The sequence below is a fragment of the Leptopilina heterotoma genome, unplaced genomic scaffold, assembly GCF_015476425.1.
Source record: "Leptopilina heterotoma isolate Lh14 unplaced genomic scaffold, ASM1547642v1 Lhet_198, whole genome shotgun sequence".
In the NCBI taxonomy this organism is placed as follows: Eukaryota; Metazoa; Arthropoda; class Insecta; order Hymenoptera; family Figitidae; genus Leptopilina; species Leptopilina heterotoma.
This window is the reverse complement of record NW_025110914.1, coordinates 16756-31220: the sequence shown is the minus strand read 5'-3', so window position 1 is coordinate 31220 and position 14465 is coordinate 16756. Positions and strand designations below refer to the sequence as shown.

The following is a 14465-nucleotide window of genomic DNA, read 5'->3' as shown; positions in this document are numbered from 1 at the left end:
TTAATTATGAATTGAGGGTTTCGATCGAAGAACCGGTTATAATTTTTTTTCAATTAAAAATCATTGTCAAATAAATAAAAAATTAAAAGGTTTTTAGAGGATCTTTTTCGTAATCTTTATACAAATACGAAATGCTTACTAAAAATTAAAATTTTAAATCCATTTTTAATTTAGAAGCAGAAAATTTTGAGCCTTAAATATGTTGACCCTCAATTGATTTCACGTATATTTTATAAAAGCAGGTACCTATATTTTTCCACTACATTCTTATTGTTAACATTTTACCATATTTATGCATTTAAAAAAAATTTCTTAGTAAAAAATGCAATTCTGTTTTGTTAACAAAATTCAGTCATTTCAAGAAATAAAACACTTCTTCAAAACATATTATATGCTTCTTTAATTATGAACGTTGCAATTTTAACAGAAATTTGATACATTAAATAATATAATTATTTTCATTATTTAATGTTTTTAATTGTAAATTTATAGAATTTTCAAAATTAAAAAATTTTAACAATGATTTTAACGCATTTTGTTTAAAAAAAATACACCTCTTTACTTTTGTTTATCCTTTGAACATTAAAATTTACTTTGTAACATGTTCAAAGCCAATCCTAAAGCCCAGTTTAATTGATGACCAGAAATACTGTCACTGATCTGAAAATACAAAATTTATATTACTTCAAAATATCATTTATTTATTGCTTTATTTAGGGGTCGATTATATACTCAAAGTTTTTTTGAATATAGAAAAAGTAAAATTTATATAAATTTTTGTATTAAAAGTAACATGAAAAATTAAGTTAAAAGTATCAAATCGCAACGAATTGATACCAAAAATGTAGGTCAAATCAAAAATTGATCCACATTTTTGGCATCTATTTGATCCGCTTTAGTATCTATTTGATACTTTTAAAAAAACTGAGTGTGTAAAAGTAAAAATTTTAAATTTTTATAAATTATTATTAAAAACTGTAGTTTAGAATAAGAAGTAAACTTTGCTCTGATCCGAATGTTTAATAAAAATAGAAGAAGCATGTTAAAGAAACCCTGCGGTTACCTGGAGATTGTTTTCTGGATTAAGACCGTAAACATCTGTCAACAAGGAGTAAATGTAAGTTAAATCAAGACACATGAATGGTTGCTCCCGATTCCCGATATTACAAGCTTCTAAAGCAGTTTTATGAATATCTTCAAGCGTAATCTTTCCTCCCATTTTTCGGTCTATCAATCCAACCTACGAAAGCAACGTTCATTAATTTAGAAACAATTAAAAGAAGAACTGATTAAAAAAATAGAATTTATCGAATTGTCATTTCTTTACCTCAGAAGTTCGGTCAAAATAATACGCAAAGGCAAAAATATCTTCTTTGTTTAAACCCACTGGTCTATTTTCAATCGTATTTGTGTAGTTTTTAACCAAATTCAGACAATCTTCAAATTTATTAGACGAACTTTTGTCCCCATCTTTGGTGCTATTCTGGTCAACTTCTGGTGCATTTTCTGCTGAACCCATAACTTCATAATCTTGACTTCCATACTTCCACGCAGCATTAGCTAATGGATCAAAACATTTCGAGTGCACCACGACAATTCCATTTTCATTTTTCGCTGCTGATTTCGGTACCAGAATTGCCTTTCTCGCAGCCATGAGACCCATGCCCAAATAACTGTGAGTAAAGACACTCATTTTTTGGTTAAACACACTGATATTATGAATAGAGTGGTTTAAAGCTTTTATATTTTCCTCGTTAGGACGATAGGTAACTTGTGTTGATCCACCGCCAAGATCGATGACCGCCACCAGACTTTGCGTGCCCTGTTGACTAAATCGTCCCAGTAGGAAATTGGCAGTGACCCATGAGAAAATTCCCTCGTCAACACCTTCCATTATTGACACCGAATTTTCGTTCAATTGAAAACCGGAAGAGTTAAGAAAATTTCTCGTCACCTCTAGAATTCGATTCGCCTTGTCAGCAGGAAGAAGTCGAAGGCCGGCTGTGGCTTTCAGAAGAAGTGGAGTGTCGCCCCATTCGGAGGAAGGAATAGCGGATTTTGCCTTTTCAACAAGAATTCCAAGAGATTTCGTCGCCTCGATAGGATTGTCGGCGTATGAACTCAAGCCCGGCTTCTCCTGATGAAACAATTCGCTTTCCAAGACTGGACTGCCATTCTCAGTCGAAGTGCGGAAACGAAATGCGAATACTCGAGATCCAGTCGATCCGGCATCAATAATGACAGCGTAAAGAGGTTTCTGAGAATCGAGTGTTGTTGTTTCTTCAACTGGAGGAAGTGTTGAACCGTTCGCAAAAGCCACATGGCTTGATAATACAAATCCCAGGAATAACAGCGTATATTGTTTCAGAATGGTTTTTGACACATCCCTCTGGTTTGTTGACCTCGATATAATGTCAAATCTCCTAATATTGTGATCGTCTCCATCTAATCTTAACTGTAAAAATGTTACTTATTTAGTCAAGATATATAGAAATGCCTCATGCTTTTCTATAGTATCTTATATTGGAAAATTAATGTAATTGCAATATAGTTCTTATTCAAAATTCTATGAAATGTAATTCTAATTTGAAATTCGGGAAAATCTCGTATTATTATACAGTGGAACCTCTATTATTATTATCCGAATCGAAAATTATTTTATCCGAACTTCTTTTGGCCTCCCGAATCTTTCAATGCAAAGCAAAATAATAATAACGTATGAAAAACCTGGAAACAGTAAAAACTTTTTTGAATAACAATTGTAAGTAAACAGAAGATAAAGTTCGCTCAAAAAATAGTTTTTCATCTTCTGCTGATTATCGGCTGTGGTTACTTTTTATGAATTAAATTAATTTCGATGACCTAGATATTAATTGGAATTGTTCTAGCAATAGTTTGGGATCAGTAAACATTTTTTTGACTAACAATTGCGTTAGTATAAACAGAAGATAAAGTTCGCTCAAAAAATAATTTTTCATCTCCTGCTGATTATCGGCTGTGGCTACATTTATTAATTGTGAATTAAATATTCATTTCGATGACCCAGATATATTAATTAGTATATTGTTCTTGCCATAGTTTAGGAACAAGAAATAATTTTTTTTTAATTTAAAAAAATGTCTGAAATTTTGCCTGTTAAAGATCTTTAAGAATATTTTAACTTAAAATTAAAAAAATGTTTTTATCTTATTGCCATATAAAAATCTATAAGGTAGAAACATTTTTGGTTTGTAATTCTTTTTAAGTTTTTGGTATTTGGAAGTTGAAAAAAAATTTTAGAGCTGACGATGTGTAATTGGAACAGATATATTTTTAATTTTTGACTGGAATTTCATAATTATTGACCTGGAAAATCCTGGAATTTTATTATTTATCATTTTGTGGCAACCATGGATTAACATGTGATGATTTTCTGAAAAAGTATCACTTTCAAAAAGGAAAAAAAATAGAAAATTTTGTTTTGCATTATCATTATTAACCCCCCTGTAAATGAGTTTAACCCCGAGCGAGACCCCGAGAAAATGTTTTTAAATGCATAGATCCCTACTGAAAATCCCTATGTAGGATCCTACATAAGATCTTACATAGAATACTAACTATAAATTCATAAAAAATCCTAGAATGATTGTAAGAATCTACGTAGAAATCCATAAAAAAGCACATATGGATTTGGCACAGGATTTTTTATGAGAATTGATATAGGAACGCGCATTCGTGTTACTGGATAAAAATCTACGTTAATTCCAATATGATTACCTACATCTTTTCTGACATAATTTTCGTGTCAATTTCCTATGTCAATTCCCTTTGTCAATTTCCACCATACTTACCAATATAAAATCTTACAAAAATTCTTAGTTAAAATCTTACTTAATAATTATTAAAAATTTGTCTATATAGAATCGTAGAAAAATTCCTACATAAAATCTTACTTAATTATTAAAAATTTACCTATATAGAATCATACCAAACTTCCTACATAGAATCTTACTTACCCTATTAAAAATACCCACATGGGATCCTACATGGGATCTTACGTGGGTTCTTATACAAAAACATGTATAAAATCCCAGATCCCACGTAAGAATCCACATGGGATCCCATGTAAAAGCACATGTATATTTGGGACACGATTTGAAACAGGAATTCATGTGGGAATTTGAGTTTGTGTATATCTACATAAAAATCCACATGAATTCCTATGTGAGAATACATAAAGGATTCTATAAAGGATTTCATATGGGATTTCATATGGGTTTTCATGTTTCATATATAAGATTTTACATAGGATTTCACAAAAGATTTAATATGTGATTACATTAGGGATCCATTGTGAAAATTTTCAAAGGATTAAAAATTATTTAATTAAAAATTAAATAATAAATTGTATTAGCATTTTAAATCATCAGGAAGAAAAAAATTAGATAATTTGAAACACTTCTTCTGAGCTATAAACTCTCAGTTATATAGTCTTAAAAAATCATGTTAACAGGGGGAGAAGTCGCTCTCGCCACCTGGCGGTGAAAGTATATGAACTGTGGTATTCTGTATCATTAATAAAAAACCACATGGGATTCTATGTAAGATCCCATGTGGAAAATTATATGGAAAATAATATAGGATCTCACCTGGGATTTCATATAATTTTCATTTCTATGTAAAATCCTACGTAAGATCCCATGTAATTTCCTATGTTATTTCCCGCATATGAAACCATATGAGATCTTACGTAGGATTTTACATAGAAATGAAAATTATATGAAATCCCAGGTGAGATCCTATATTATTTTCCATATAATTTTCCACATGGGATCTTACATAGAATCCCATGTGGTTTTTTATTAATGATACAGAATACCACAGTTCATATACTTTCACCGCCAGGTGGCGAGAGCGACTTCTCCCCCTGTTAACATGATTTTTTAAGACTATATAACTGAGAGTTTATAGCTCAGAAGAAGTGTTTCAAATTATCTAATTTTTTTCTTCCTGATGATTTAAAATGCTAATACAATTTATTATTTAATTTTTAATTAAATAATTTTTAATCCTTTGAAAATTTTCACAATGGATCCCTAATGTAATCACATATTAAATCTTTTGTGAAATCCTATGTAAAATCTTATATACCCAGTAAACGAAAACTAATTGAAATGAATTAAAAAGAATTCACAAAGAGCTTTCGTGAATCCCGCTTTGTGACAAATACGAATTGGAGTCATGATGCAATTTTCCTGAATTCGTGAAACTGTATTGAACTTCCGAACCTTCTATCCGTACCAATTCACTGGACAAGTTTTGAGCCTTTAATTTTTTTTCAATTCGTTAGCACGAATTCAATGCATTCCTTGGCCATTTCTTTCGAATGCGAATTCGTTTGGACAGATTGGTACATATTGAATTAAATTCAATTGAATATACAAAGAGCTTGAGTGAATCCCGCTTTGTGACAAATACGAATTGGAGCCTACCAAAAATGTTAATTCGTTTCAATTCATTTGAATTAGTTTTTTTTACTGGGTATGAAACATGAAAACCCATATGAAATCCCATATGAAATCCTTTATAGAATCCTTTATGTATTCTCACATAGGAATTCATGTGGATTTTTATGTAGATATACACAAACTCAAATTCCCACATGAATTCCTGTTTCAAATCGTGTCCCAAATATACATGTGCTTTTACATGGGATCCCATGTGGATTCTTACGTGGGATCTGGGATTCTATGTAGGAAGTTTGATATGATTCTATATAGGTAAATTTTTAATAATTAAGTAAGATTTTATGTAGGAATTTTTCTACGATTCTATATAGACAAATTTTTAATAATTATTAAGTAAGATTTTAACTAAGAATTTTTGTAAGATTTTATATTGGTAAGTATGGTGGAAATTGACAAAGGGAATTGACATAGGAAATTGACACGAAAATTATGTCAGAAAAGATGTAGGTAATCATATTGGAATTAACGTAGATTTTTATCCAGTAACACGAATGCGCGTTCCTATATCAATTCTCATAAAAAATCCTGTGCCAAATCCATATGTGCTTTTTTATGGATTTCTACGTAGATTCTTACAATCATTCTAGGATTTTTTATGAATTTATAGTTAGTATTCTATGTAAGATCTTATGTAGGATCCTACATAGGGATTTTCAGTAGGGATTTTTCATACAGCTAGTTGGATGTTTACATCAATCGGTATCTGGGGGTTTTTGGGGTCGCTGATTACGAATATAATATTAGTTTGTCAAAATTCAAAATGGCGGATACAATATGGCGGACGAAATTTAAAACAAGTTAATGGATTTCCACAGCATTGGATATTCAAGGGCTTTTGGTGTTGCTGATTACGATTCTGAAGTCGGATTTCAAAAATTCCAATATGGCGGATGAAAATTTTAAAAATGTTTGTTAAAAATGCCCAAATAACAAATGTATCAGGCAAGAAGATTCGATTTTTCAAAAATGTATCCACCATATTGCAATTTTCTTTTAAGAATTTTTTAAAAATGATTTCAAATTCCTAATCAGCAAATCAGAAAACTCTTAAATGTCAAAAGACATTAAAATCTGATAATTTTTTTTTAAATTTCGTCCACCATTTTGGATTTGCCATTTACAATTTTTTTAAACTAACTTCAGATAAATAGAGGACCCCAGAAACCTATAAATAATACATTTTAGGCAGTAAATATGCAGTAAAAAAAATTCTTAAAACATTTGTATCATTATACGCAATGTAAAAATTAAGTTTTTCCAATTTCAATAAAATAATAGTATATTAAGTAAATTTACCTTCCCCTTTAAAGCAGACATCCTTCTTAATATGTTCTAGCAATGGAAAGTTAGTCTATAAAGAAAAGACAGAAAAATTTTCTCGAAAATATAAGCGAGTCCCCCTTCCACGATATTTTTGTGATAAGTCTTTTGTCGTAAAATTTTCTTGCCACGTCTTCGACAATCGTAGTTACAAAATGTTATATTGACGAAAGACTAAAGTCTTAATTTTTTTCAAATTTCATTTACTTTATTTATCAATATCAAAGAATAATTATTGTGACTACATCCAATAAGTAATAATTGTAATATCCGATAAAAATAAAATGGATTGCGGCGCAGAACAATCTTAAAAACAAAAAATAGGGCATTCCGAAAATTTCTATATCGATAGGAGAAAACTATATAGCTTTAATTTGCAATAATTTATTTTAAAATAAAACAGTAGACAGATTTTGGTAAAAATAGCAAATTAAATAGTAATTTATAAAAAATCGAGGTCAATTTTTTGAAATATTGAAAAAATGTCACCAATGAAAAGAGAATTAACGAATCTGTCAGAATAAATATATTAACATATTTTTATAAACAAATAGAAATAAAATAAGCTTCTCCGTCTAATTTCGTATTTTTTCTAATCAATTATGATTACCTGTTTTATTACGAGTATTTAAAAAAAGGCATTATATTGCATTAGGTGAAAAGTTATTTAATATTTTTATGATCGCGATCACTGAGGCTTAGACGCGCTATCTTAAGTAATGAACAAAATCTAACAAATATTTTTGTTTAAAAGCATGATTATTGCATAGTATTCATACAAAATTTGATCAAAATCCATCAAATAGAACGGTAGAAAAAATTTATTTAATAATTTGATACATAAAAATTGTTTAAACAATAACTCTTACAAAAATTAAAATTTTGCAAAACAACTTTGGAATTATATTTTGATACGAAAATACGTTAAAATTATTGAAACGACATATAAAAATCTTTTCATGGGAAAATTAGTGGCACACTTTAGAAATTTTTAGCTATTACCACTAAAGAGGACGATTAATTCTTCCAGTTACAACTTTTTTCAAGAAATTGAATTTTCTAATTGGGATATTACACATGAATTGCCTTACTTTCTGTTAACTAAATAGGTTTTCAAAAGCGTTTTCTTGAATATAATACTGCATTCTATAGTGAAAAGAAAATTGAAACCTTATATTAATATTATCCCCGGAATTTTTCTGCCTGTTCAAAGTTTAAAATTCCAAGATCAACTAGTAGACGTTATCAAACGTTTGTAATGAACTACTTTCTTCATCTAGAGATTTAATGAGCCAATGCACAGCACAAAGGAAACTATAAATTACCTATTTTTGTAAAAAAGTGACGTTAATCTAAACATTTTTACTTCGACGTTACCTATACAATAAATTATTTATGTTAGTAATTTTCTCTGCAATTATAATTTTGCTGTAACTAAGCAGTGACAAATGATTAATTTTTTTCTTTTTTTTACAGTTTTTTTAAACTGTATAATTTTAGTTCTGTTTACTAGAATGTGAAAATTTAATTTAAAAATTGCTACTAAAAATTTTATTAATATTAAATTAATGTACACGCGGAGAAAAAAAGTTAGCTAATGCAACTAATTCTTAGCAATCGCAGCTAATTTTAATTGCTATTATATGGATAGCAATTATATTAGGTACTCCAGCTACTAAATATTACCCAGTGAGAAATTGCCAATAGACTTTAATCGGTCCAATATCGGTCCAATATTGGTTGCCGTGCTGGGCGCCGATTGACTCCCAATATTGGACCAATATGGGCTGATGCTTGGGATGTAACGGCATCGCCAATCATCGGTTGTCAATATTGGTCCAATATTGGCCGAATATTGGCAACCAAGAGAAAAAAATTTTTTTAAATAAATTTTTTTTAATTAAATAATAATAATAAAAAATTAATGTTTATAATTTTTGTTTAATATATTTATTTGTTTAATTATTTATTTTTAATAATTCATGTAAATAATAAATAATTTATTATTTATAAATTATAATTATTTAAAAATGCAGCAGCTATTAGAAAATAGCATTCTGCAAAAAAATTCTATCATTGAAAAATCAATGATAGGCGAGAGAAATCCGCGTCTTTAAATAGATTCGCAGATGATAGACAAGAGATATCCGCGTCATTAAACGGATTCGCAGATATACTCTGGTCTCGCGACGAATCTCTCGATACTTATATACACTGGAGTCGCCGTGTCAGTTGCGAGAACGGTTACAGCGTCCCTCTTTCGGCGGAGATAAGAATTGTCACGTAAACTGCTAAATCGCTTTACCGACCGCCTTATTATACCCGCAGTTTACGTGACAATTCTTATCTCCGCCGCAAGAGGGACGCTGTAACCGTTCTCGCAACTGACACGGCGACTCCAGTGTATATAAGTATCGAGAGATTCGTCGCGAGACCAGAGTATATCTGCGAATCCGTTTAATGACGCGGATATCTCTTGTCTATCATCTGCGAATCTATTTAAAGACGCGGATTTCTCTCGCCTATCATTGATTTTTCAATGATAGAATTTTTTTGCAGAATGCTATTTTCTAATAGCTGCTGCATTTTTAAATAATTATAATTTATAAATAATAAATTATTTATTATTTACATGAATTATTAAAAATAAATAATTAAACAAATAAATATATTAAACAAAAATTATAAACATTAATTTTTTATTATTATTATTTAATTAAAAAAAATTTATTTAAAAAAATTTTTTTCTCTTGGTTGCCAATATTCGGCCAATATTGGACCAATATTGACAACCGATGATTGGCGATGCCGTTACATCCCAAGCATCAGCCCATATTGGTCCAATATTGGGAGCCTTTATTGGACCGATGATCGGTCTCTTGGCTCCCAATATTGGACCGATATTGGACCGGTGAGAAATTTCTCACTGGGTAGCTAGGCGTTGTTAGCTATAGCATATCCCGTGTAGAAATGGTGGTCGGGTTCTAGTGGGGACCTCACCAGTTTACCCCATTTGAAAAAGGGCTCCAACTAGAGAAACTGGTGGGGTTCTAGTCGATTTTGTCACGCTCTAGTTGATAGGGCCCCGACTAGAAGTTCTAGTTCACTTCTACCGGTTTTAAAAATTATTATTTTTCAACTTAACTTATTTATAATTGAATTCTCCATTCATATTAACATTATTAATGATTGTTGCACACGAAAAATCTCGTGCCTATGAGGGTTCGAACCTTGGACCTTGGGGACACCAGACGGATACACATACCTCTCGGCCATGATAGGTTGGATGGACTTCCGCTTAAAGTACATCCCGTTTGGAAATTCCGCCATTTGTCCCTATCTCTAGTAGGGCTCTCGCTAGATTCTGACTAGAATCTCTAGTCGAGAAAAACTAGTCGGGTTCCAATCTAATTCTAGTTAGATGATTCTTACAAGCATTATTTATTAAAAAAGTTTGCATATTATTTGATTACTTAATTTTTTAATTATTTAAACAAAATCTTTTATTTATTAAGTAAATTAAAAAAGAATAAACCATAAATAAATATTAATTATGTGGATATAATTAATTTTTATTAACTAAATATTGTAATATATTATTTATTATTATATTATTTATTATTATTATTATTATTTATTAAAACAATTATAGTAAATATAAAAATATAAAAAGTAATGTAATAAATTAGTTATGTTTAATTTTTCAATAACGTTATAGATATAATTAATTCATAATATTTTGAATTTTAGGGAGTTATTATTCATCACTCTTATTTAACTCTGCATTCCTAATGATAGTTAATAATAATTAATTATGACATTATTGAAAAATTAAACATTACTAATTGCAGTGCTTTTTATATTTACTATAATTATTATAATTATATTATTCAATTTATTATTGTAATTATAATATTATAGCATCTTTTTAATTATTATTAAATACTTGCATTAATTGTGAAAAACATTTTAAAGTATAATTGCACATACATATCTTTTTAAAAAAAAATTATTTTTACGAATAATATTACAATATTTAGGTAATAAAAATTAGTTATACCCACATAATTAATATTTATTTATGTTTTATTCTTTTAATTTACATATTAAATAAAAGATTTTTATTTAATAAAATTGCTTTATTGGAATTTTTTGTAAAAATATTCTACAATATTTAAAATTTTGTTTAAAAAATGTTAAAAAATTAAATAATTAAATAATATGCAAAATTTTTTAATAAATAATGCTAGTAAGTTTTTCTATCTATTAATCTGAATTATTTATATCTATAGAAAGATAATTCATGTATGTCATACTTGTACACTAGTTTGTCTAGTTTGAAATCGATAAGGTCCTAGTGAGTTTTTTCCAGTCTGAATTATCTAACTAGAATTTGATTGAAGCCCGACTAGTTTTTCTAGACTAGAGATTCTAGTCAGAATCTAGCGAGGTCCCTACTAGAGATAGGGACAAATGGGGAAATTTCTACACGGGCAGCTAATAATCTAGCTAACAAAATAGCTAAAATAAATAATATACCTGGCTAATATTATTATAGTTCTAATAATGCTTTTATTTTACATTGTACGAATTTTTAATATTCTCTCTTCTGGAAAGAGATAAATTTTCAATAATTTTGAACATAAAATTAATAAACTAATTTATAAAAATATAACATTAATATAGAAAATTTGTTCAAGCTTCTTATGGAAGGGACATTTTAAGCTTGTAGCAATCTTGCAAATGTTCTATAACAAGCTTGCTGCAAGCTATCTGGCTGTATGCATCGTTTTGTTATTTTGTTTAAAATATTTTTCTTTATAAATAACTTATTAATTTCAGAAGCTGAGGAAAATTTTCTCTAAAACAATTTTAAGATTAAAATGAATATATCTTATAAAGATATGAAATTTAAATTTAAGTAGAAATTTATACAAGCGAATGTTAAATTTTCCTTTTTTCGTTTTTGTAAGTTTCTCGAGCGAAATATTTTTAAAAAAATTATGTTTTCTTATCAATTAACAATAAGGAGTTTTATATTTTCATTTGCTTTTCGTGCTCTCTAAATCTGAATCAGCGAAATTTCACTGATTCTCAGCGATAAGTATGCCACTATTTTAAAACAGCGTATATGCGCTAATTAATCAGTGAAGTTTCACTGATTATTTAGTGAAATTTCACTAATTCACAGCGCATATGACGGGTTCCACGTCAAGTGACCCAGGTCAAAAATTTACATAGAATATTTGAAAAATTTGTAGTTTCTGTAAAACAAAACGAAAATACGTTTTCTATTTTGGGTTTTGCTGCTGTTTTTCAACACTTTCTAATAGTGTGAACAAATGTAGAGAAAAAAAATTGTTTGACCTTGAAAAATTAAATTAAAAAATAAAATTTCATTTTTTTATCAAATGGGCAGTTTTTAATTTTTTTAAAAAAATTTTATCAGAAAGGTGAGGTTTTTTCCTAAAAAAAATGTATAGGTCAAAACGTGGGACAAGAACTTTTAACTGGTCAAATTAAGCATTTACTTATTCTGCCGTGCACCGTCCCACAGTGGAATTTTTTTTACAATTTACTATTAAAAAATGTCTATAGCTTACAATTTTTAACCGATTTGAGTGTTCTTTGTCTTAAATTAAAGGGGAATAAATTCTTAAGACATCCTTCGAGGCCGATTTTGGAGATTTTAATTATTTATAATTTTTTTTAAATCAAAGTTAACAAATTAATACACTTTTTTAAAAAAGGAGGTTGATTTTCTTATTCCGTTGATGCACATGATCTAAATAAATTTAAATTCATCCAATATGACCACCAGATAATTAATAAAGCATAAAATAATCTATTTCAATTGTTATAAACAATATATGGGGCATTCCACGCCAAGTCGGACACCTTTTGACTTTTGCATCTCCGATTTTTTTCAAATATTTTTTTTCTTTTAGTGCTGGTTGAAAGGAACTTCCATGATTTTTTTCAAATTTTTTCATGAAGTAATTTAAGAGATCTGGGTTTTTGAAAAATCACGTTTTTTACATAAATTTTTTTTTTAAATGCTTATAACTCGGACAAAAATTGATCAAATTGGACGTTCGATATATGAAAATTTTTGTTTTTACACGTAGTTTTTGATAAAAATATTTAAAAAAAATTTTTTTTTAATTTACCAAAAAAATTTTAAATTTTAAAAATAAAATTTAATTTTTAAGAATGTATGTATCGATCGATTTTTTTCAAAATTTTTTGTAAGAAACTGGTACTAAATTAAGAATTTTTAATCCTTGTCTGATTGTGGGCAAACGATGGGATCTATTTATTTTGAAATTTTTAATTTTTGTAAAACGGTAGGTAGCCAAATGCCTAACTTGCAATTTGATCAAATCACTTTTTTAAACAGTAAGAAGGTTAAGTTCGGAGAGACTCAGTCTGAAAACAGTTTTAGTTTGAAAAATTTGCATGATTTGGTCAAATGTCAAGTTACGCATTTGGCTACCTACCGTTTCCACTGCGTATACAAAAATTAAAAATTACAAAATAAATAGATCCCATCGTTTGCCCACAATCAGACAAGGATTAAAAATTCTTAATTTAGTACCAGTTTCTTACAAAAAATTTTGAAAAAAATCGATCGATACATACATTCTTAAAAATTAAATTTTATTTTTAAAATTTAAAATTTTTTTGGTAAATTAAAAAAAAATTTTTTTTTAATATTTTTATCAAAAACTACGTGTAAAAACAAAAATTTTCATATATCGAACGTCCAATTTGATCAATTTTTGTCCGAGTTATAAGCATTTAAAAAAAAAATTTATGTAAAAAACGTGATTTTTCAAAAACCCAGATCTCTTAAATTACTTCATGAAAAAATTTGAAAAAAATCATGGAAGTTCCTTTCAACCAGCACTAAAAGAAAAAAAATATTTGAAAAAAATCGGAGATGCAAAAGTCAAAAGGTGTCCGACTTGGCGTGGAATGCCCCATATATAGCCCAACAACGAGCAGGTGCGGTGGATTGCAGAAGTAAATGTTTATTTTGACCAGTTAAAAGTTCTTGTCCCACGTTTTGACCTATACATTTTTTTTAGGAAAAAACCTCACCTTTATGATAAAATTTTTTTTTTTAAAATAAAAACTGTCCATTTGATGAAAAAATGAAATTTTATTTTTTAATTTAATTTTTCAAGGTCAAACATTTTTTTTCTCTACATTTGTTTACACCATTAGAAAGTGTTGAAAAACAGCAGAAAAACCCAAAATAGAAAACGTATTTTCGTTTTGTTTTAAAGAAACTACAAATTTTTAAATATTCCATGTTAGACCAAAAATTTAAACTTTGACCCCCTCCAGTTTTTATATTTGTTTAAATAAATTAATAATATTTGGTATTTTTAATTGTATCTAATAGGACTACTGTTTCTGCAAAATTTTTACCCGATCCCAAACATTTAAAATTTTGACCTGGGTCACTTAACGTGGAACCCGTCATATACGCTAATTGAAATAGTGGCATACTTATCGCTGATTCAGATTTAGAGAGTGAGGGGAATATCAAAAAAGTTTCGATATCTTTAATTTGTATGAATTGTAAAAATAGACAATAACGTATTTTCTAAAGAAATTTATATATTTAAA

At 28.5% G+C, this 14465-nt stretch overlaps 1 protein-coding gene across 1 annotated transcript; it reads right to left on the bottom strand.

The window, feature by feature from the left end:
• Positions 1-420: 420 nt before the first annotated feature.
• On the bottom strand, positions 421-6851 carry LOC122501023 (ectonucleoside triphosphate diphosphohydrolase 5-like). Its single transcript, XM_043610237.1, has 4 exons — positions 6804-6851; positions 1328-2455; positions 1064-1240; positions 421-660 (listed from the first exon to the last, which is right to left on the bottom strand). The coding sequence occupies exons 1-4, from the start codon at positions 6822-6824 to the stop codon at positions 583-585; spliced, it is 1404 nt and encodes a 467-aa protein (XP_043466172.1). The 5' UTR covers positions 6825-6851; the 3' UTR covers positions 421-582.
• Positions 6852-14465: the final 7614 nt, after the last annotated feature.